Raw genomic sequence first — 25,151 nt, forward strand, 5'->3', positions numbered from 1 at the left:
CACTTAGGCCCACATGTGCCCCCGCATGTTCAGGGGAGGACGTGCCATCCTGTTCGCGCAAGGCAGGAAAGTCCAGATGGAGGAAGGGAGGGTTGGTGCCTGGGCCTTAGACAACTGGCAAGATGTGAAATGAGAAGAAAGAGTAAATGCCTGGAAGAGTCTCTGCAGAAGAAACAGTAAAATTAGGGGGTAGAGGGAGCGTTGGATTTGCGATAGGGTCTCATGTAGCCCAGCCTGGCCTCAGACTCAATAGGTATCTAAGTGTGACCTCATATCCCTGCCTTTGCTCCCCATGTGTGTACACTGCAACACCTGACTGGATTATTCTTTTTAAGTGAAAAGGACAGGAAAATTGTCAAAGAGGGAAAGACCTTCATCAGCATAGCATCCCCTATGGTTTCCCCCATCCCAAGACCAGCACAGGCTCCTCCTGAACCAGCAGCTAAGGCTGAGTATAAAGCATCAGTTTAGCCAGGGAAGCATCAACGAGCCCACCCAGATGGCAGTGCAGCCCTCAGCTGTGGACAGCACACCCAGGACAGGATTCAGCCCCTGGGCCTCGTCACGAGAGGATGAGGAGTCTCTCGGTGCAGGGTTGCAAAGCCGGACCACTGCCCTGGATGGGCAGCCCCTTAGAATCTGGCCCACGGCTACATCATCTGAGTCTCCATGCATAACACCCCTGAGCAGGCAGGTGAGGCTTTCCACCCAGGCACAGAAGTGTGTGCTTCAAGGAGAAGACTGGGAGGGGCCGAACCCAGCCCTCTTGGCTCGGACACTACCACTCCGACATGGCACCATGTCTGCTCACACTGACCTCATGCTCAGATTGGCTGGGGGTCTAAATTCCAGACCCTTCCCACCTCACTTTGGGCCTGGCATGCCTCTATTGTCAGCCACAGTTTCTCCTAGTAAATACGCAGACAGCACAAGGGCCAAAGGGGAGCATTTAATTCAAAGCACACGTCCCCATGTGCCCGGCTGTATACAATCCTCCTGAGCACAAGTAGGCTGCTGCCTTTCTTGTCCCCTTCCAGGAAGGGGCTCCCCTGTTAGCTCGTCCCCCACTCTGTGCCAGTGTAACCCACTTTTTTTTTAAAATATTTTATTTAATTTTAATTTATGTGCATTGGTGTAGGGGGTGTCAGATGTTGGAGTTACAGACAGTTGTGAGCTGCCATGTGGGTGCTGGGAATTGAACCCGGGTCCTTTGGAAGAGCAGGCAGTGCTCTTAACCACTGAGCCATCTCTTCAGCCCCCCAGTGTAACCCACTTATGGCTCAATTGTTGTTCATCAACTTGAGTTTCTTTTCCCACCAAAGTCCTCCTGCATTGTGCGTAGTGGCATCCTATAGTTAGATGTTTTGGGCCTAATGGCACAATCAGATTTGGGGCCACTTCACAGCTGTGATGTGGCAAGTGCCTCGGTGTGTAAACCTCTTCAAGGTCAAGAGCTAGGTTTTCAAGTCTCCTATTACTTACTCTTCCTTCCCTGAAAAAAGCCCAGGCCATGGTAGGCACAGCATGATGTCCAGGACATTGACTGTGAGCGTAGTCTAGGCTCACCAGCCTTCTGCCTGCTCTTTCCAACTTTTTTCCCTTTGGGACACAAAAGGCTGTCCTTGAACTCACAATCTTCCTGCCTCAGCCTCCTAAGTGCTGAGATTATAGGTCTGTGTCCCACACCGCAGTAACATTTCTAAGAGAAGCAAGGAGGCCACGAGAAACTAGGACAGGAGTTTATCTGTTCTTGTATTAATCACCCCATAAAACTTGTGTTTATTTGGTTGCTGGCAGGCCCATCTTCCTGGAGGCAGGAAGCTGTTATTCTTGGAGATACCATCCCAGGTCTGGGCCAGGGCACCCGCAGGAAAAGAGGGTGAGCTACTGAGCTCCGGCACATGGGGACGTGGCCTGGAGCTGGCCTACGTCAGGACCACAGAGAAGGAGAGTCAGACGCCAGCCTCTAAACTGTCCACTTCTTCAGGGACACAGCCATCCGTCTGTGGGCTGGCTCCAATACCCAATGCATGCATACGTTCTAGGCACACAGTGCTATACCAAGCACTTGACCCCTGTGCTCTGAAGACTGGACAGGTAAGGTGTGGGAAACCCACACAGAAGCTGGAGAGAACAAGGGTGAGCCTGGAGGAAGTCCCTAAAGGTCACATAATCTTTGGGGGATAATCACCCCGGGAAAGACTGGCCCATCTTCAGAGCTACCAAGAAAAGGAAAAACTTTCTTAAGGGGGATGAGAGCGGTTAAGAGAGGGACAGCCAACAATTCAGAAATGCTAGGCATAGTGGCACAGGCCTAGAATCCCAGTGCTTGGCTAGAGTAAGGCCAGAGCGCCTTAGGGGCCCCTGAGGGACCCAGGCCTTCACCTCTCTTCTAGTCCACACCACCTACTCCTCCCATCTCTGTCCTTCCCTCCCCCTCTGACACTCTTGATTGTTTTTTTTTTTTAAACACACTCACACAAATCAATTTAGGAGGAGCAAAAAGAAGAGCTATTTTAATCTGCTAATTGACTTCAGGGGCCATAATCCCCGTTTGAAAAATGCCAGGAGTCATGGTGATTTATGGCTGGGACAGCCTCGGCCCTATCGAGTCGTCTGCTGCGAGACCCAGGGGCCAGTGAGCCACTCCAAGCAAACCCATGTATAGTCACAGAAGGGGTGTGGGTCAGGCTGGTTTGGACAGCCTGGGCTCCAGTGCCAGCATGAGGCCCTGCTGCTGACTCATCTCCGGCTTCCACCTCTGCCTACCCCAAATACCCTGAAGGTCGGAGCCCTCCCCCCCCCCCCCCCCCGCCACATGTCACTAGGCACAGCTCCCCCCTTCCTGTCTATCCAGCCTCCTGGAATGTGTACGGTCCAGCTTGAGCCTACTCTTTCAAGACGCCTCTCCCGATTCCATCGGCGCGGACTGCGCCTCCTTTGACTTCCTGCCTCCTTTTATGTTTAAATCCGCAGAAAGGCCACAGGAAAGGCTTTTACCATGGAACTCCTTGTTCAGACCCAGCTCAGCCACATCCCTACATGGGCAGACCAGGCCTTCCACAGACCTCAGTCTTCTCCCTGCCTAATGGGGATGAAAAACACTCTTCTGGGCCCACGGAGAGGTTAAGTGAGCTAATGATGGAAGCGTCTGGGCAGAGGAGAAGGATGCTATGACCACAGAGGTTGGCAATGTACCACCCTCTCAGGTTGTATGCTGATTGAATCCTGGTGTCGCCTTAGCCTCCCTGACTGTCCAGGGAGCCTGGGGCTGTCTGGGGGTCGGACTGGCCTCCGTCAGCCCCGCCCACCTGCTCTGTTCTTTCAGCCAGCCTCCTCTCTCCTTCCCTTGCTGCAACCTCTACCCAGCAAGGTTGGATGAGACGGTCTCCTCTAAAGCAATGGTTCTCTCAACCTTTCCAGTGCTGCACCCCGTTCACGCAGTTCCTCATGTGGTGACCCCCCCAACCAGAAAACAATTTCCACTACTACTGTATAACTGTGATTTTTGCTACTGTTATGAGTGGTAACGTAAATACCTGTGTTTTCTGATGGTCTTAGGTGACCCCTGTGAAAGGGTTGCTCGACACCCGCCCCCAAAGAGGTGGTGACCCGCAGGTTGAGAGCCACTGGCTCTAAAGGGAGCTAGCGGTGTAAGACCTGGGTCCTTTCCTCAGAGAAACCCCTGTCCTGTGGGGAAGCAGACATGAGGATGGACTAAAGCTCCCTGTGACTGCAGAGCTGTGGTGGGAAGAGGACAGAAAGGAAAATTCTATTCAGAGGCTGCGTGGAGGAGGCAGCTCCCAAGCTGGGCCTTCAGGCCAGAGTCGGGACTGAGAGAAAAGGCACTCTCAGCCAGACCTGGTGGCGCAGGGCTTGTCATCTCAGCTACTTAGAAGGCTGAGGCAGGAGGACTGCAGGTTCTCAGCCAGCCTGGGCAACCCACTGAGACCCTACGTCAGAGCAAAAAGCACAGATCTCCTGCTCAGAGGTAGAGCACCTGCCTGGCACGCAGGAGGCCCCGGGTCCAGGTCTCAGGCCCTGGAGGAGGAAGGAGTATTTGTTGCTTAGGAAGGACAAAGAGTCTTGCTCACACCTCCCTCACCCTCACCCAGCAAGACCTTCTCAAGAGCAGGAAGCCACTTGTTCTCTGCCCTTCCACCACATGGCAGGGACCCGAGTAAGACACAGGATTTACACTGTTTCTGAGCAGACAGTTGAGGCTGGATTGGATACGTGGGCTAGAGCTTACGTTTAAGCTTTGGTTACGTTTAACCTTAGGTTAAGCGCTGTCCCGCTCAGGACAGACCAAGATGATTGACAGTCACTGGCCACTGCCGTGTATCAGCTTAGCCTTACACGCCCATCCTTTGAGAAGTCTAAAGAGTCTTCAGCACAGTTATTACTGCCACACAGTACAGATGGGCCCACAGCCTCATGCTGCACCAGGATCAAGCCTGGATCTGTCTCTCTAGCTAAGGCACATACTGTCTGGCAGGGTAGAGGCCTCAGGTGTACCCAGTACATAGAGGAAGTGGGGGAGGCCTCCCAGCCAGCCTGGATAACCACCTCAGTAGCTGTCACCAGGAATAGCCCGTTTGGGCTCTCAACATGTCAGCATGAGAGCAGGAACACTTTTATTGACTTGAAAAACAGAAAGTTCCCAAACTGCTAGTTAATAAAAACAGCCTCCTGATGTTTGGAACTTAACACAGAGGCTTCTGGCAATTACTCATGTCTTTGTTTTTACTTTCACTGTCTTTTTTTTTTTTTAATGCAAGTGAAAGCAATCTGAAAACATTCACAATTTCTAGGCTTAGAAGTCAGAAAGGAAAAAAGCAAACACGGTTTGAACCCCCCTTTGTGGCATTTCTCTCTGCAAAAGAAAGGGCATGGGGGAAGTAGCCGGTGTTGGCTGGACATATCATTGATACCTAGGACAGTGCAAGCTACATTACGAGGGCTCTTTAGCTCCTTCCAGGACCCGTTTTCCAGATGAGGAAGCTGAGGCGCCATAAGGCTCTGCCTGTACATAGAGTTCACATGCCTGCAAGCACAGTCTTGAATATACATGAACACATATATCTATCTGGGAAGACGGGCTGGGCTATACTTCGCCTCCACCCCCCAGCTCACTGGGTGACCCTAGGCAGGCAGATTCTCTGAGGCCCCTGGCAGTCCTGGCAGATTCCATGGCCAGGAAGCCTGTCCCTTGGTGCTCAGGTCCAGCCCATCTTCTGATGTTCCCCCTGGTGACTCCTACAGGCTGTTTGTCTTCTCTCCACCCCCACCCCTGCCCCTGCCCCTGCCCCCAGTGCCTCCTGCTCCTCTCTCTCATCCCCTTCCCATCCCTTCAGATGGGAGGGGGTGCAGGGGTGGGGGGAGGAATGGAGCGGGGGTGCCAGGAGAGGGCTCAGTTAAGAGCAGGGGAGACCCAGTATAGAGAGCTGGCGCCTCCACTCATCCATTCAGTACTCAGCATGCCTGAATGTGAGTCTCCTCCATTAGAGTCCTTGGGTTGCTATGAGACATGCCTAGGCCGCCAGAGCAACATTACCCTTACCAGGGCAGGGACAGGGCAGCCATTTCTCTGGTGAAAGTTGTGCAGACAACCCAGAAAGCACCCCAAGGGAGGAACTGTGTGGGTCATACTCTTACTTGCCAAAGCCGTAGCCAGAAGTAGGAAACTGCAGTCTACAAGAGAGCCCTGGGACCTGTTGTTCCTGGGCCCCTTAGCCTTAGGGATGCCACCAGCAACCCCCATGACTCGTGAGACTGAAGGTCAGTCCCAGCACCTGCAACTAATGGGGCAGGGGGACGGCACTCACCTAGCAGCTGGACACCCCGCGTGAGGCCGTAGACATCCACCAGGGCCCAGAGTGGGTCCGCTGTTCGGACCCCATTGAAGAAAAGCATGGCAGCTGAGTCGTTGATGCGGTAGAAGACACGGCCCTTCTTGTCCACCCAGAAGGCAATGATGTTGCCCTCGTTGGCGAACTCCTCGGGCAATGCTTTGGCCCAGAAGCCACTCTGAGACACCAGGTCAGGGCAGGCGTACTTGGGCAGCGAGTCCGGGTGGATGCGGGAAGGGTCCTTGCTGGTGAAGCCAAGTCGCAGGGCCCCACTCCAACAGCACTGCTTCTTGGTGATCTGGCCACAGGGAGTGGGGGGAGCCTCAGGCTAGCCTCTCCTCCTTGGTCAGATGACCGAGGGGGACAGGGTGGGCTCTCTACAGACCACCCTCAGCCAACTCTTGGGAGTCCCCTACAGCCAGAAAACTCACAGTGTGGCTTGTCTTTCCCCCAACCCCCACCCCAGGGGGGCCTTCCTATTGGTTGGTGAAGGCCACTCCCCAATGAGTCTTGTTATCCAGGAAGGCCAGGAAAGGAGTGAGGACCAAGAGAAGGGCAAGTAGGAAGAGGGGGGCAGGCTGGAAGCGGAACAGCAGGCCATGGCAGTAAAGAGGTCAAAGGCAGGGGTCAGGGGCGCCCACCTTCAGCCTGACTTGCTCGTAGATGAGCACCGGGCGGTTACTGAAGGTGATGGCATTGCAGAAGCTGGCCTGCCTCTTGACGGCCTTGTGGCTGAGGTCCATGAGGATCTGGGAGCCCTTAGTGTGGGGGTGGAAGAGCAGCGGTGTGGCCGGGAGCCCCCCACCTGACAACGCAGGCGGGCAGTGCTTCTGCTTGTGATGGCATCGGTGAGAGGGGACCGGGAAAGAGCCCCCGATGGAGTCTGCAAAGGAACAGGCCATAGTGTCAGAGAACAGCGCCAGATCAGGGTCTCCTAGGGGAGGTCCAGGGGAGAAATGGGGATCACCACTGTTCAGCATTTCCACCTTCACCAGCACAGCCAGCTGTAACCACTCTCCTTCTTGCTACCATCTGCTGTTTTCCCAGCCACCATCCTTACTGCCTCGGTTCTCAACCTGTGGGTCATGACCTCCTTGGAGGTCACATATCAGATATCCTGCATATCCGATATTTACCTTACAATTCATAAAAGTATAGCAAAACTATAGTTATGCGGAAATAATTTTGTGGTTGGGGTCACCACAACACAAGGAACATGTTAAGAGGTCGCAGCGCTGGCGAGGCTGAGAATCGCTGCTCTGTCGCCACCTCCATCCTGTCTTCCTCCCCACGAGCAGGTGCCTCTTCCCCCACCATCATCCATGATGGCCTGTCACCCTGCTAACATCCTGCTCTGTCACTATCAGCACTCATTTGCTTTTATTCATTCGTGTATCTTTTTAAAAAAGATTTATTTATTATGTATACAACACTGTCTCTGCAGGTACAACTGCACACCAGAAGAGGGCACCAGACCTTGTTGTAGATGGTTGTGAGCTACCATGTGGTTGCTGGGAATTGAACTCAGGACCTCTGGAAGAACAGCCAGTGCTCTTAACCTCTGAGCCATCTCTCCAGCCCTCATTCGCGTATCTTATTCATAGTCACTCATTATCTACAAAGTGCCAAGTTCTGTCCTTGGCACTGGAACCACAAACATACATGGCTCTTGTCCTGAAGCCAACAGTCCTTCCCAGGACACAAACATTGATGGACATCACTGTGCTAAAGGGCACACAGTAACCACCACCCGAAGACCCACCAGGAGGCTTGCCTCTCGGTAATGCCTCGGAGGAGGAGGAGAGGGACAGGGCACCATTGGGACTCATCTGGTGAGGCAGAGCTATGGTGGGCTTGTGACCATAGAGGCCATTCAGCCCCAGTGTCTAGGACACGATGTCCCTCCCTCAAGGCTATCCCTATGTAACTCAGGCTTAACACTGCCCATGCCAGTAGCACTGGGGTCACCAGACAAAACTGTGGTGCTTTCTTCCACAGATACCCTATTGAAGTGGGACAGAGAGCAGGGCAGGCTTGGGGGAGGGGCGAGCACTTTACAGACATGTAGCTAGCAGCCAGGAGACATATAGAAACAGGCAAGACTGCAGGACAAGGTGTCTGGTGGCTTCTCTGCCACTCATCGCCTGGGCGTCTCTCTGACACTGACTGGCCTGTGCCTCAGGATCCGCAGCTGGGGGAGGGGGCACCCTAACATGGGCAAGGAGCTAGGGTGCCTTCTCTTCCCAAGACTCTGTGCCCCATCAGTCTTACAGAAAATGGAGCCTGCCCATCCTGTCATTTTAAGCAAAGCCATGGAGAGCAATGGGGCCGAAGGAGGCGGAAGGACGCCTCCACTTATGACTGGCCTTTTGGGGGTGTTTCAGATTTTGGTCCTCACGAGACAGCAATGTGATAATGCACTGAGATGTGGTTATTAGCATCAGGCCTGCACAGACCCCTCTACTCTCTCAACATGCGAGGAAGAAGGCAGAAATGGAAGTGGAATGGACAAGTCTGAAGGCCTGGGAGGCCAAGCCTGTAAGGACACTTACTTTGGTTCCCTTCTCTTGAGAGCCCCAACACCAGGCTCCACATCCTAGCACCATGTGACCCTTGGACACACCCCTTTGGGCTTCTCTAGAGCAGATTCTTGTGTGCCAGAGGCCCGAAAGGGATAGCGTGAAAAAGAGCTGCTTTGCTCTCTCTAGGAAGACAAGATGTTCTAGAACCATCTAAAGGTACAAGGCCACGAGGGCTGGAATATCTCAGCCCCACACAGGTGACAGGGCTTCCTAAGTGGCCTCTAGGTAGTGTGGAGGGTGGGAGGTCATCCCAGGTAAAGGACAGAGAGTGGCAGTAGTTCCAGGTACCCTTATTGAAAGAGACACCCAGCACCTTGAATCTTAGTTCCTGCTGCTAGGGCTGGAGAGAGGGCTCAGTGGCTAAGAGTGCTTGCTAGGCAAGCATGAGAGCCCAAGTTCAAATCCCCAGTAACCATATAAAAAGCCAGGCCACATTAGTGCCTGCAATTCCAGCGCTGTGTAGGACAGAGACAGGAGGATTGTCTGTCTCAGGGACTAAGACAGAGACATACCAGGACTCACAACATCCTCTGGCCTGAGCTATGTACACACACACATGTATGTCCCCTCCAGCCACACCGTCCCTCATGTGGTGCTGGGACACAGGCAGACCAAGGCGAAAACAGGCTGGCAGTCTGCCTGAGAGGCGGGCAGCTTCCATACGACGGAACACTACATTTCAGGACCCCACCCCCACCCCCCAGAACTGAGAACATGGTTCTGCACACAGTATATAGCCTCTTGATTGGCTGTCCTCAAACCGCTCCAGCAAGCCTCTGCCAGGGAAGGGGTGAGTGCAGTGGGTGTGTCCACACAATGTGGTTGCTCTGAGGGAAAAGTGGAAGAATTTACATGCATGGCAAAAGTCAGAGCAAAAGGTCACCTACTACGTGACTGCAGCTCAGTGACACTGAGGAGACAGAGGTTTGCAGGGTCAGAGGAAAAGGCTTGGCCACATGGAAGCCTAAAGGAAGTTCTCATGGTGACAGAAATGGTCTCTATCTTAACAGTGGCGGCAGTCACAGAACTTACACGGTGGTCCCCGAACCCATCTATAGTCGAAGGATGATTTTCACTGACCAGACACTAGACTTCAGCAAGGGACTGAGGCCAGGGACATGTTGCTTCCTGAACAAGCATGAAGACCTGAGTTCAGCACCCACATAATGAGCTAGGCATAGCTGTGTGTGCAGCTACAGCCCCAGCGTTCAGAGGGAGAGGAGCAGAGACAGGAGGATTCCTGGGGCTTGCTGGCTGCCAGACTCACTGCGCATGCAGTGGGAGACCCTGTCTTGGGAGCACAACATTTTATGCCCTCCTCTAACTGCTGGGCATGAGCAAAATCATGTATACATACACTACACACATACACCACACACATACACCACACACACACACACACACACACACACACACACACACACACACCACTCAAACACACCACACACACACACACACACACACACACACACACACACACACACACACACACGTCTTCTGATGGTGACAGCAGCAGGGAGAAAGACTGAAATTTTCTGGCCACCAAGGCACCTCCATAACTTGGCTCCTAAGGGTTTAGACTTCATGGGAAGTCCCCAAGCCAAGTTGGGTTGACACTCACCTTAACCAAATGTCCCTTCCCAACCTGCAAAGTGAAATGGGTGCTATTCCTGCCCCGGGGGGGGGGGGGTAGTGGAGACAAGGCACTGTGGCAGCTTCAATGCCAGGGAGTGTGAAGTCTTTGGGTCTACCTCTCCTGTCCATATTACTGTCCCAAGGCTATTTAGGACAGCCACTGAGCGACTCCCAGACCCTGCTTCTCTCAAGACGCTGTGTGATCAACACATGGAGCCACCTCTTTGGTTAAGGTGTCAGGGCCACCACATTAGAGGCAGCTATGGGCTCTACTGTGAATGGTACCCTCAGAAGTGACTAATGCGAAGTGCCTGACCAGAGTGACTTCCACCCTAGAGTCCCTGCTTCTGCTGTCTCCCTCCCTGTCACAACTGACTGGGGGAAGGGAGGAGTACACTGTGTGCACAGCTCTGGCACCAAAGACCCAGAGGGGGCAGCTGGAGTGGCTTCCTTCTGTCACTTTGATGTTCACTATGACACTGTGAGGTCCCTGTTCTGTAGATGAATGACCAGTGCTCTTCCAATGTGTGTGTGTCAAGGGTGCTTTACCCACTTTGTAGCCAATACTAGAGCTCATGTCCCCCTGTTCTGGGACAGTGGGTAGAGAGGAAACAGGTTTCACTGAGGAGACACATGCACCCCAGCAAAGGTGTGGCTTGTGGTGGGCCTGAGGATTTTACAGCCACATAAGCAGAGGCCCCATCCTGCCACCAGCGCCCAGCACATGTCCAAGGTAGGACCCTTTAGTAACAAGTTTACAAGCTTATGGGAGCCTCCCTGAGGGCCCCTGGTGATGCTGATGCTGAAGGAAGACTCGTCAGCTTCCTTGAGTATGCAAGATGCTAACACAGGCCTGACCCTCAGCCAGCTCCAGCTCACATCCCCTGGTCCTCACAAGGTCACAAGGGAGGTAGGTGTACATATGTGTGTACACACACACACACACACACACACACACACACACACACACACGCATACTGGGGTGATGACCTCATGGCCCCCACCAAGCTCTACCCAGATTTACTGTGGGGTCTGATGGCAGAGCTGCCAAGGAGCAGGCTGAGTGTGAGAGGCAGCACAAACCCTGATGCACACACTGGGCAGTGTCCTGGCTTTTCCCTTAATGCCACCTGACATAGCCCCCCCTCCCCAACAGAAGTTAAGTTACACTGTGGTCTCTCAGCCAGAGTGCAGGGAGCCCAGATCTGAGCTTAATCCTGGCTGTCTCCAAGGTAGCCGCTGTGCTCTGTGTGCGGATACTGTACGGAGGGTCGGCTTTCCCATCTGTGAAATGGGGTCACCACAGGCCTTCATGGAATCAAACGAGGCAGTGTAGGGGTACCTCGGTGGTCACTGTCATCTGATTGTTACGAGGGATACCACTCCATGCCTTCCCACCTCCGTGACCTCTGCTCCAGCAGGTCCGCCTGCCCACACCTCTTCTTTCCCAGCCCCACCTGAGTGTCTTTCAGGGCCCAGCTGAGTCCCATCCATCACTCCTCACACTATCTTGTTCTGAACCTTGGCCCTGAATATAAGTGCCAGGCTCATTTCCGTCTCCTACAAAGACTGACTCACTTTTTGGGGGGGAGTAGGGGTGGGCAGGCAAAAACTATGAACACTGAAAGCAGGTGGCCTTCAGTTCAAACCCTAACCAGGCTGCAAAATTGCTCTGTGACATCAGGTGAGTTGCTTTACCACTCTGGACCTTGAGTTCTTTATAAAAAGAGACTCCTAGGGCTGGGGAGACGGTTCAGTGTTTATGCTCTTGCAGCGGACCTGACTTGTGTTTCGGGACCCACTTTAGACGACTCACAACCTATAACCCCAGCCTCGGCAGTCATCTGCATTTGTGTGCACATAACCCCCTCCCTAGAGAAAGGCACACACATACACGTAACTTAAAATAAAAGCAAATCTTTAAGGGGGCTGGAGAAATGACTCAGCAGGTAAGAGCACAGGCTGCTCTTCCAGAGGACCCAGGTTCAATTCCCGGCACCCACATGGCAGCTCACAACTGTCTGTAGCTTCAGTTCCAGGGGGATCTGACACCCTCACACAGACAAACATGCAGGCAAAACACCAATGCACACGAAATAAAAAGAAATCATTAAAAATTATAAAAATTAATAAATAGATCTTTATTTAAAAAAAAAAAAAAAGGAGGCCCATCAGCCTTGCTTACTTCTCCCAGCTGAGGACTTGGTGAACACATTGATTCAAAGCAATTTTCCAAATGTTAGCACCTGAGTCCAACATCAGGCCAGGAAGTAGGCAAGCAGGGTGATGGAGATGACTGCCCAGCTGGGCAGGAGCACAGTGGCTTCCTCGAAGGTTTCCACATCCCTGCTCACCTCCAGGAATGGATCCACCCACTTCTTGGCTTCCTCCCCTGGCCACCATGGACCCGCCCTTTTGCTCATCCAACAGAAGTCTCTGAGGGAGGGCCCTGCTATGGATTTCTGGGGACCTGTCTAGCCCTAAGCAGAGTGTCCCCCACTACACAGGACTCTGAAAGCCTGGGTCACCCCTGAGGCACTCGCGTTACACAGGGTTTTTCCTCAGCAATTCTGCATCCAGTGGTTTGTACATATATGTCTTTGCGAGAGCTGAGCCACTTCCTGGCTGGGAAGGGCAACGAGGTTCTTTGGTGTCTACGCTTCTCGATGGTGGATTGGGAGGCTCCCAGGGGGAAGGGCTGCCATCTTGTTCACAGCTATTTTCCGATGCTCAGACCTAAGCACAGACTAGGCGCTAAAGTAAAGCAATGAAAGGGGACTGCCAGTGCTCGGTTCTCCCATCTGGGCAGCCGCTTTGTGCCTCACCCTTACTGGTGGCCAGTGGAGACATTAGAACGTGAAGAGAGGCGCCCCCTTTCCTACCCAACGCCAAGACCCCACGCTATACACTTGACTACAGCTCTACCAGACCAAGATCCTTCGTCAGCTCCACACTTGCTGGCAAGAAAAAAGCCGAGAGGAAATTCATGACTCCCGCACCAGTCCTTGCACTCCCCGACCTTCATATCCAGCCTGCTTCACCTTCCCAAACCCTGAGGTGAGTGTCTGTGGGAAGCACCTCTGTTGAACTTAGCTCAAGAGGACCATCTGTCTCTGGGCCTTCTTGTTCTTGTGTGGCCCCTTCCCCTTCAAGTGTGGGCTTCCAGAGCAGAACTCAGCTGGAGGAATGAAATGTCACTCCCACTGGGCTGTCGCTTTCATCTCGGTTGCTGCGCTGTCCTTTCTGAATTGTTCCCTCTGGGGAGACCAGCTGCCATGCCTGTACGGAAATGAGGGGAGGACCGAGGACTGCCAGTAATTGTGAGTAATCTTCGTGATGGCTCCCCTCCAGGTAAGCCTTTGGATGAGGCTGCAGGCCCAGCCAACTGACCGCAACCTCAGGAAAGTGGAGAAGCCAGGGGTCCTGGGCCCCCTCACGAAACCACAGGATTCCAGGGCACAGAAATGGTGAGCTGGCTAAATGCTTGCAGTTTCAGGCAGAGGGGACTAGCGGGTAATTTGTTATGCAGCGACAGGCAATAACAATAGATGATGGCCCCAGTTCACAGTTTTCAGAACTTCCCCTGAAAACTAATGACTTTGCCAAGGGCACACAGCTGAGCTCTGAACTCAGACCAGCCACACTGCACAAGGGCTCCTCGCTTTGCCCCAGCCAGCCAGCCAACCTACTCACTGTAGTTCCTGCCTTCTGCCCTCCCTGAGCCCACGTCGAGAGCCTCAGTCCCGTACACTCTTGCTGTTTCAGCCCGGCATGAGGAGCCACGCAACACCCCGTTATACCCCCAGTCCCCCAAAAACCCTGACAATGCATATGGCATGTCCTGAAGCTGCCTGCAGCACTGACGGGGTCCAGGATGATGTGGGAGGGAAAGAAGGGTGGCTGAAGATGTGCTGAACAGCCACCCCATAGGCAAGTTCATCTCTTAGCTGAGCCTCCTGCCCACTCACCCTCACTCGCTCACGGTGACATCCCAAGCTGATGTTCCTGGCAGCCAGTGGCTGCGGCTCCAATGCCATCACCCGAGAGAGGGACCAGACCATCTCCTTCTCCTTCTACCTTAAAGCTCCACGGGGAATGTCCAAATGGCTCAGCCTGATGTCACTGTCCCTCTGTTGCCAGGGCTACCCCAAAGCCAGGTCTGAGACAAAGGAAGGTATGGCTTACATCAGTCCCTGCCCCACATGGTGTTGCCTCTCAGCATCCATTACCAGAGCCACTCCCATGTTGCACACACACAGAGTCACTGGAGAATTCCATGAGAGCCAACCTGTCCCTGCAGCTGAGATCTTTCATACAAGCCTCTCTAGTGCCCCCATCCTGCAAAGTTGGAACCTAGAGGAAGTACCTCTACCTAGGCCCTCCAGTGCGGGTCCAATCCAAGTACTCACTTCTAGGTAGCCAGCCCGTGGGTATGTAAAATAGTGGGCATGAACACCTAGGGAACATTGTCCTGGGAGCCCAGCAGGACTGAGGGTGGAGGGGCAGCAGAGTCCATGCCTCTGTACATACCAGCAAGCACATGTGGACAGAAGACCCGCCGAGAAACCTTCCCGGATGCTCACCCCATATGATGCCATGTGCCAAGGATGCTGCCTAGAGAACGCCAGACCAGCCAACCTCCTGATCCTTATCCCCACTCTGCCATCAGATCTTCCTACCCTGCCCCAGGGGCCAATTTAGGCACTAGACAGGAGGACTGGGGCAGCTTCTAGCTTTCACCTAGGACCTGTTCCTCTTCCCTCCCTCCTGCAGCCTTCCTGGCCTCATCCACCAGGAGCCCTGATCAGCCTCAACTTTTCTTGGCTCTCTGACACTTCCATACCCACCTCAGCTCCAAACCAGACCTGTACCCCACATTCCTCTCTCTCCCTACAGACCAAACCCTGCTGGTGTTCACTGAAGACGCTGAGCTGGGTTATGCTGGGACAGCCTGTTGCTAGCCTTCCCTGAGACTGACAGATATCACAGTAGCTCAACGGCCCTGGGCTCTGAGAAGCATTTCCCCCACCCACAGCTGCTCTGTGCTAATCTCAGGACCCATAAGGCCATAGGAGGCCATGGCCCTGCTGCCACTCTCAGGATTAAGGAACCCAAGAAGGGAAAGCAAAGAGCCAGCCCAGCGAGACGAGGCCACATGTCTCGTCTGAGGCACCAACTGTGTAAGCTGAGCCCCCGCCATTTCCCAGTTGGGCGATGTCATCTCTCTGTGGGGCTCAGTCTCTCAGATCACTCTGATGCTTGGGCTTGTGAGGTTTAGAGGCCACGTTGGAGGTGACCACCTGGATGGCAGTGATACATCACCTCTCAAACATGGGGCCCATGTCCTGACTTGATGAACACTACAGGAAGAAAAAGGAGGAAGTGGAGAGAAGAGGAAAGAAAGGGGGAGGGGGAAGACTCTCTCTCAGTGTCCTGCTGCCTCCTTGTGGGACTTGCCACCCTGTTTACCCCAGCACCCTGCCCTTCAGACCAAGGGCTCCCACTTCCTGCCTAGGGAAAGAGACAGAGTACCTAACTGCAGAAACCATTTTCCAAATGGGCTTTATCATGCCCATCAGTGCCCTGCCTGGCTGCTCCCCGCTGGGACTTGGATTCCACTTTACTGACCCAACACAGCAACACACACACACACACACACACACACACACACGCATGCCACCATCACAGGGCACACTACAAACATGTCTGCTTATAATAAAAACACCACAGTCTCTTCAATAAACAAAGACACATCGCATGGGTGTACAAATAGGTACTCAAAACACAGCTATACCATCTGTGGACACCCAAAACATGACGTCATACACACACAGCAGATAAAACACAATACAGATGGCAGGGGCCGACCCTGCCACCTCTCTTCACTGACTGTTACCAAGCAATCCAAAACATTTGCCAACCCCAAAATCCAAGGCTTTTGAAAATGCTATTGAGGGCCATTTGTCTTTATCTCTGGGGGCCCAAGCAACCCATGCAGAGTAAGGGTACCCATAGGAACAGAGTCTGTGCCTTCCCCTAGTTCCTGCTCCCCTTCCAAAGGAGGCAGAAGCAGAACCATGGGGCAATCACTATGCAGAACAGAAGGACATATGTGGGTACGGACGTGTGAGGACAGATGGGCGGTGTTTGCTGATACTGGTAGACACAGGCACACCCCTCCACACACCCCCTACTCATGTGATGGCAGCTGAGGCAACAGTCCGAGCAAGCAGGGGAGAGAGGCCTGACTTGACAGGGAAGGGAGTGTAGGCAAATGAGACACTTGCTTAACATTCAGAAATGGCTACCCAGCCTAGATGCCCATCCAATTATGTTGCTGTTCCTTGGGGCATGGGATACCCAAAGGAGAAGGACTGTCTGACCCTGGACCCAGGTGGCTCCACTTTGCGTTCTCTACTCAGCCCCATCCGTATACTCATCCCTATAACCTTGTGAGAGAAGCTACTGTTGGTCCCGCTGACACGTGAGAACACTGGATACAGCCGGCGCATCCTTATCACAGCGATGTCATCTACTTAAGAGCATGAGCTCAGCAGGTCTTAGGGCTTCATGCCCCAAGACTTGTGGATTGTCTGCTCCAAGGCAGCCAGAGGACAGTGGCCACGTGCTTCAAGGGCCTTTCTGTCCTGCCCAGTCAGCCTGCCCAGGTCTGACCCCAGTGGAAAATGTCAGCTGGCTCCAGACCCTCTGCCAATAGTGAGCCCCGGCCACAGCGGGCAGGCCAGGCCTTGGTCAGCCATTCTGAGCCTTAAGCCAGAGCCCAGGTCCTGACACTGCCCTCCTTCCTGCCTGGGCTTCTCCCATAGACTCAGCAGGAGGGTGCCTACCTTCAAGACCCTGCCTTCCTTGTAGGGAGAGTCACAGACATAGAGGCGGGCATTCTGACTCCAGATAATTTGTAGGGGATCCTAGTTCCATTTCTGAGGAAGGGTTCCCCTTTGGATCTGTTTCCACATTAGCCATGTTGCTCCCAAGACCCCAGCACAAGAGCTGGGTAGTCCAGGAGACGAGAGTCCAGGCAAACAGAGCCCAGCACATAGGATGCCAGTCAGCCCGCTTCCTTCCCTCCCTACTTGTGGATCTGCCAGATATTTATTCTCCTCCCTTGGAGAACCAGGTCAGGCTCTGTGGGGGCTGCCACTAAGCACACCTGTGTGCTTGGGCACAAGCTGGCACAGGTATATACCCACAGGTATCTCCAACGCAAACTCAAGAGCACAGGCACTGTGTATACATATGGGGTGCCCAGACATCTCTCCCAGACTACCTCCAGGACCTATCAACTCTCCCCGCACTTGTCTAAGTGAGATTTGCATCAAGAGGTACATTTGGAATACCCAGGACCTCACATCCCACTCCGAGGCTGCTCCATACCCTGGTAAGAGGACAAGGCCACTTTGCAGGGAAACTCAAATGTCTGGCCTTCCAGTTTTCCCTAGACCTCTTTCTCCAGCCATAGTGCCAAACACCCAAATACCACCCCTGCACACAAACACACACACACACACACACACACACACAGCCTCAGAGCCCACCAAGAGTGACAGAGCAGACACATGACTAAACCCTCTTTCTCAATGCCTCTCCATTCCAACCTCCCAAGTGGTCCACAGGCTCGGGGTGGGTGGAACCCCAGACATCAACTAGGGCCTTACCGTGGAGAGTGTTCCGTGTGATCTGTCCCCCCATCTCAGGCCGCTGGCAGCTTGGCCACCTTCGTTTGGCCGGCCGGCCTCGTCACTGAGCAGCCCTAGCTGCCAGCTCCCCTCCTCCTTCCCCCTGTCCTCCCCCGCGGCCAGCCGGCATGGCAGGGCCAAGCGGCCCCTTTTGCACCCCCACGTTCTCTCTCCCTCCTGCATGCACACGCCTGCCCGCCCGCCTGCCCGCCCGCCAGCCAGCCGGCCACACACACGCACACCCCCTGGTTGTGCTTGCTGCCTCCCAGCTCCCACCCACTGGGAGCCTCCCCCACCTTCCGTGCTGGTTCAGGCAAAGGGATCTGTCATGTTTATTTACATAAGGAGGAGGAGACTGGAGGCTTCCTGAAATAGCCAAGCTCCAGAAAGCACTGGAGATGCCCCAGTGGAGAGCGCGCGCGCGCACACACACACACACACATAGACACTGTCCCACGGACATGAGATACACACAACTCCTCCCAGTCACCCAGGCCAATAGCCATTCGATCTTCAGGGGACATCATGGCACTCCATGCAGATAAGGAGGGAAGCAAGGGCGTGATGAGATGGGAACGGCATTGACTTTGCCCCTGCCCTCAGGGTACCACAGCCAAGCTAGGAAACTTAAGGTGCAAAAGAACTCACATCACTTCTGTCTTCTTCCAGACTCTGTGGCAAGCACACTTCCCAAGGATTAACCCCTTCACGGTCAGCACCACTGCTGTTATCAATAGGCACCACTTAGTACCTTCCAACATCCAGAAGTCTATGAAAAGAGAGCTAACCAGAAGGTAGCAGGGCTGTGCTGAGGACCTGGGTAGTGTGCCAGAATCCAGGCTTTTACCCCCCATGCCCAGTTGTCTTTTTAACCACACACATTCACACACTTGCACAGCCACACTGACCCGCACAGTATGTCTGCACTGTGCCACGCACCTATGAACAGACACGTGTACACAAATACAAATACCTAAGCATCACCACTGTGCCCACTTGCTCCCCTCCTGCCCACTGCACTACATGCATTCTCCCACAGAGTCACACGGCCTCTGGAGAAATCTTAGGGTGCAGGTGCATGCACCCTGCACCTAGGCAAAAAGAAAGCACAGAGGTTGTAATTGTGGAAAATCCTTCTAGCCCTAGGTGGCAAGCCCAAATTGCCACCAGAAGGGCAAAGCCATGCAGGGAGGACTCACGGTGCAGGGAGCAATGCACAGGGACTGCTCTGGGAGGCAGGAGCTATTCTTACACCTATTTTACAGAAAAAGCGGGGGGTGGGGGTGGGGGGGGGTGGTGTAGGCTTATGGTTTGTTTGTTTGTTTGTTTGTTTGCTTGTATTTTGGGGGGTTGTTTGTTTGTTTTTGTTTTTTGTTTTTCAAGACAGGGTTTCTCTGTGTAGCCTTGGCTGGCCATGGTCTCACTTTGTAGACCAGGCTGGCCTTGAACTCACAAAGATCTGCCTGCCTCTGCCTCCTGAGTGCTGGGATTACAGGCGTGTACCACCGTGCTTGGCTTTTTTTCTTTTTTCTAAAATAGGGTTTCTCTGTGAAGCCTTGGCTGTCCTGGGGTCACTTTGTAGACTAAGCTGTCTTCGAACTCACAAGATCCGCCTGCCTCTGCCTCCTGAGTGCTGGGATTACAGATGTGCGCCACTGAGCCTGGATAAAGTGGGTATTCTGAGAAGCAAAGAACTTGCCTGAGGATCCCAGCATGTCACAGCAGCGCTAGCACTCCAGCCTAGGCAGGTCTAGAAAACACTGTCACACTCTCTCCAGGATAAGCACTTCTCCCAGGTGAGAGCTGCCATTTCCCAGGCCATCCTTAGAGTCAAAGATCTATGTTCCCAGACAAAGGTATGGTGCTCAAGACACTGTTGCAGCCCACATACCACATAACCTCCCCCAACTGGAATCTGGCAGAAGGACAGAGAGACTTAAGGGACAATTGGGACCTAATTGGGGTCAGTAGGTAGAAGGCTGGGCAGGCCCTGGGTGCAAGGGCCTAGAGCCTGCATGGTGGTTCTCTCTACCAGGGATGAAGAAGAAGGAAGGAAGGAAGGAAGGAAGGAAAGAAGAAGAAGAAGAAGAAGAAGAAGAAGAAGAAGAAGAAGAAGAAGAAGAAGAAGAAGCAGAAGCAGCTGTGACTCAGAATTCTATGCAAGGAAGCTCCCTTCACTTGTGGGTACACACACACACACACACACACACACACACACACACACACACACACACTCCCCTAGCCCCTACCTATGGGGGATTAAAGGCAAATCCTTGACATGTCTGCGCTGCTCTAAGTGGGTTACATACAAGAGTGTCTCTTTCCAGCACCGCCCCCTGCCCACACACTTTAATTACATGTGTATGTATGTATGGTGTATATACATGTGTGAATATGGGGTCAGCTGTCTGTGGGGATGCACACATTAACATGCGAATGTGGAGGCCTGGAGTTGACACTTTACTGACTGAGACAAGACTTCTCACTTGAATCCAGAGTTCACCCATCGGCTAGTCTAGCTAGCCAGTTTTCTTGCCCCCTGTCTCTGCCCCTCAGCCTCTGGGACTGTAGGCAACCACCAAGCCTGCCTAGCTTTTACCTGGGCTCTGGGGAGCCACAGTCTTGTCTCATGTGTGGACAACAAGCACTTTACCCGGGGAGCTCCCCTAGCTCCCACCTGCCTTTTAATATAGCCAGCTGGACCTTGGCCCACTAGCCTCTCCCACATGCCAATCTAGTCTTCTCATGGTTCAGCATCCCGCATACCAGCCTCCCTCATCCCCTGGCTCCCGCTTTCTCCCACTGAAGATGATGCTCGCTCCCTACTTGCCCAGTACTGGGGAAACCATTCAGGAAGCCTCCCTGAGGCTGCAGGCAGTTGGTAAGTCCCCATTCTTGGAACTTGTTTCTCCTCTGAGCCCCATAGCTAGGTCTCTTTTAACCTTTGTATTATTCTGCACAACGCAGAGGCAGCCATGGCCTATCTAGAACCTAGTCTAGCCCAGCTTCTCCTGAGCAGGGCTCAGCAACCTAACGCAGCTAAACCCACAGTTATTGAGCATCTTTTACATGCCAAACACTAACTTACACAGCGAGGGTGAGATGTGATCCCTAATAGGCAAGGCCGAGCTCTCATGGGTCTGAGAGAAACAGACATTTCTCAGTCAACCACCACGCAGAGTACATCATCACTTTCCTAAAACGCACTCTGAAACCACAGATTCAGATTCGGGTTCTGGTGAGCTTTGAGGCAGGCTTTCCTGAAAAGCAGCCAGAGCAGGGCCAAGATTTGTAGGTTCATGTCCATGTACTGTAGAGGTGTATCGGGGAACGGGGTGCTACGGAAAATAAACCGTGCAAAGGCCCACAGGCCCGTAAGGAAACCAGCATATTCCCAAATCAAGGCTGGTATAGATAGAACTGGATCTGTAGAAGAGCCTCGCTGTTGGCAAGACTAAATGACACTAGGGCCTGGAAGATTAGGATAAAGACCAGGCTAGTTCCCTGAGAGCAACAGGGAACCCTGGCAGGCTTCAGCAAGGATGCGGGGGGGGGGGGGGGCAGGGGGGGAGAACAAGACCAGACACACATTTCTAAAAGGTCACTCTGCCATCTGGTGCGGGGCATGCGTGGGAAGAGACAAGAGGTGCCAGGACAGAAAACAGCAGCCGCCGGAAGGATGGGGCCAGCACCTGGCTTCCCTCACTCCCGCTTGAGTCTCACATCATGCCTTGCAGAGGAGGTCCTTGGGAAAAACAGCTCACGGTAGAATGGGGGTTCACTCACAGGACGGTGGGGCGTAAAGCTGAGAAGTAAATGCAGCAGAAGTGGGGGGTTGTGGTGAGGGAGTCGAGGAGGCCTTCAGCTGGGCGGCGGGAAAAAAATGAAATAGAAACTAGGCAGGGTGACATACAGGTGTAATTCCAACGCTCAGGAAACGGATGGGAAAGGATCGTGTGAGCTTGAGGCCCAGTCTCAGCTAAACAGCGAGAAACCTGTTTGGTGGGATAGGAAAAATTCCAAATTAGGGGCCACCTAGGGGGCTCCGACATCTTCCAGAACAGACCCCAGAACAAAGGGGTCTTCCTACCTGGGTCTTGTTTCCCACAGGCTGCTGCCCTGTTTTCAGAAGGCAGCGGCGACGTCCTGTTCCCTTCCTCAGAGTGGTGCCGGGGGTTCTTTAGGGGAGGTGGCACCCCTTCTTCAGGGTGGGACTGGAGACGCATCCCTACTAGGTTTTATTTACTGGGGTACCACACAAGCCTCCACTTAATCAAAGGATTCCATTTGCTCAAAGGGATGGGGAGAGCAGTGCTTACTCACTGAGCAAGCTTCCCCGTGCACCACCATGAACCAACGGGGCAGGCAAGACTCACCCCTCACCGCTCAGAAGCCAGGAGGCAGATGACGGTGCAAACCATGGCGGAGTCAGGCTTCTGGGGCCATAGGCAAACAGCTCAGTGGGCATTCCTCAGCCACACAGAGCCGAGGCTGTGAAAGGGTTAAAGCAAGCCGCAGCTGGAGTACACAGTGCCTTCCATAGGTTTGAGTACTTGGCCCAGTTAGCCAAGTTGGAAGGTTGTAGAACCTTTAAGAAGTGAAGCCTTGCTGGAGGAAGCGAGTGACTGGGAGCTGGCCTTGACACTGGACAGCTCACTCGCACTTGTGGTCCATGCTCTGCTTCCTGGCGGAGGAGGCTCCTGATGCTCCTGCAACCTTCCCAGCGATGGGCTTCCCGCTGAGCTGTAGGTAAAGATCATTCTCTTCCTCCCTTAAATTGATTTTTGTTAAGGATTTTGTCACAGCAAGGAGAGTGACAAACACATAAGTCTTCAGGCAAGCCAACAGAGGTGGCTAACAGTGTTTCTATTGGCTCAGCACACACCTGTGCCAAGCAGGGGTATGGATTTTTTTGTATACATAATCTCAGCTAACGCCACAGCAACCCTTCATGAGTTAGTGCTCTCTCTCTCTCTCACTCTGCAGGACATAAAACTGAGGCTCAGAGAGGCTATACTGAAGGCTGAAGTAATCTTCAGTCACTTCCCTGGGGAGTGGCACGTGCTCTCGCTGCATTTGGGAAACTTCAGTCCCTTGGGGTCTCTGAGCCCATGTAGCTGTCAAGACTCTCCTCGCAGAGAGTCACTTTCTCCAGGGATGTAGCCACTGATAAGACTCTGGGGCTTGCCTTTAATCCTGGTGGTGCAGGTCTTTAATCCCAGCACTGGGGAGGCAGAGGCAGGTCTGGTCTACAAAGCAAGTCCAGGACAGGACAGCCAAGGCTACACAGAGAAACCCTGTCTTGAAAAACCAAAAAAAAAACAAAACAAAAAAAAAAACACCCTACGCCCTACACCCATGAACAAGGACAGCATTCACTGGACTTAGTGGATTAGAAAATCAGAAAAACATAAATTAATAAAAAATAAAAATAAAAAAGAAAGAAAGAAAATCAGAAAAGCAAGAAGCAGATGTGTTGGAGGGTGTCCAGGGCAGAGCCATGTGGAAACTGAGGGTAGATACGATCAAGATATATATGAACTTGTCGAAGAATAAATTTTAAATGTTCTTGGAGGCTGGATAGACAGCTCAGCAGTTAAGAGCACTGGCTGCTCGTCCAGAGGATCTAGGTTCAAATATCCAGCACTGACACGGCAGCACACAGTTGTAACTCCAGTTCCTCCCCTCTCTTTCTGGCCTCTGTGGGGACCAGCATGCACATGATACGCAGACATACACGCAGGCAAAATACTCAGACACATCAAAATAACAATAAGAGCCTGGCAGTGGTGGCGCACACCTTTAATCCCAGCACTCAGGAGGCAGAGGCTGTAGCTCTGAGTTCCAGGCCAGCCTGGTCTACAGAATACTGGGACAGCCAGGGCTACACAGAGAAGTTCTGTCATAAATAAGTAAACTCTAGGGATGGTGAGACGGCTCAGCAATGAAGGGCGCTTGCCACCAAGCTGTGTGTGTTCCAGTCCCAGAACCCACATGGTAGAAAAAGAGAACCAAATTTTATAGGTTATCTTCTGACTTCCCTACACGTGCCCTGGGGTGCCTATTTGAGCGTGTGTGTGTGTGTGTGTGTGTGTGTGTGTGTACATTCAAACATAAATGAAGATTTTTAAAATTTAAATATACTCTTAATAAAAGAGAGAATGAGTTTAACTTAAAAAAATAAAAATAAACTGGGCAGTGGTGGTGCACACCTTTAATTCCTGCCCTCAGGAGGCAGAGGCAGGCGGATCACTGTGAATTCGAGGCCATCCTGGTCTACAAAGTGAGTCAAGGGCAGCCAAGGCTATACAGAGAAACCTTGTCTCGAAAAACCAAAATAAATAAATAAATAAAAATAAAACAAAAGTAAATGCCCTCCCCCCACCGAACCACACTCCCCTGTCTGCCTCACCCTGTCTGTACTCTCTCCTTCCTCATGGGCTTCAATGGTAGGCTGCCCAGCTCAAGTTTTTCTTTACCCCGCCCTTTCTCATCCGTGTTTCCCATGGCCTGGCACTTGCCCCTCTGTCTAAATCCGCCTTCTCGGAGCTGAAAGTCAAAGGGAGAGCCAGTGCCTGCAGAAGGGAGCAGCTAACTCCTCACCAGAAGCGTAGGCTAAGGGGGAAGGGCCTCCAGAGGACAGTGGGTCCAGCCCCTGGCCCAGGCGGGGCTCAGAAAAGTGTGGGCTTTCTCAAGGCATGGCGGGTGAGGCCTTGGTCAGGACTGATGTCTTCTGTGGTTTTCCTCAGAGTGGCCTATAGGCAAATGCAGAGTACAGACAACTGGCTGAAGGAAGTGTGGGTGCCTTCTCATTTATGCGACAGGGACAACGGCTGGCATGTGGAGAAGTGGGGGGGGGGGGAAGCGGAAGTGGACTGCTGGGGAGGAGCTGGAAACACTCCTGGTGGCTCTACTGTTTGAGGTTAGCTTTTGTTTTGCTTTGTTTTCCATCAAGAACAAAGGATAATTCGATTGCCATGATGAGTCATCTGGTATTTAGAGCTTAATGCCGACCCGCCAGGGCCATTCCCCCTACCCTGCCTGACCTACTAGGCTGGGCCTGGAACTGGAGAATGAGGAGCAGGGAAGGCTGCCCCCAGACTCCTTCTAGATCCAGACCCAAGGAAAATACAGGTTGCTACCTGGAGTCCGGAAGAGAATGGAGGCGGAGACAGAGACATGGGAGGAGCAGGCACACGGACTACAAAAGCTGCACGGTGCAGAGAAACCGGAGCTAAGGAGACCAGAGGGCGTCCTCTGGGACAGGTGCCCTAAACAGTGACAGCTGCCAGCTGCCAGGGATGATGGGAGCACAACAGGTGCAGGCGCGCGGGGGTGGAGGCTGAAAGAGAATCTGAGCAAACAACCTGGAGCTGGGGGCCCCT

General features: G+C 53.1%; 1 protein-coding gene across 2 annotated transcripts in view; it reads right to left on the bottom strand.

The window, feature by feature from the left end:
• Window positions 1–25,151, bottom strand: part of NEURL1 (neuralized E3 ubiquitin protein ligase 1) — a 79,817-nt gene that overhangs the window by 13,997 nt on the left and 40,669 nt on the right. The window contains exons 1-3 of one of the 2 annotated variants that reach the window (XM_084763250.1): window positions 17,746–17,874; window positions 6,494–6,735; window positions 5,829–6,150 (exon numbers count right to left, since the gene is read on the bottom strand). In XM_084763250.1, coding sequence (XP_084619376.1) covers window positions 5,829–6,150; window positions 6,494–6,735; window positions 17,746–17,779 — 598 coding nt within the window. In that variant the 5' untranslated portion in view covers window positions 17,780–17,874. Of the gene's footprint in view, window positions 1–5,828; window positions 6,151–6,493; window positions 6,736–17,745; window positions 17,875–25,151 lie in introns of those variants that run through there. The other variant, XM_084763249.1, reaches the window with a different exon arrangement.

Source organism: Acomys minous (genome assembly GCF_964271855.1).
Source record: "Acomys minous genome assembly, chromosome: 2".
NCBI lineage: Eukaryota > Metazoa > Chordata > Mammalia > Rodentia > Muridae > Acomys > Acomys minous.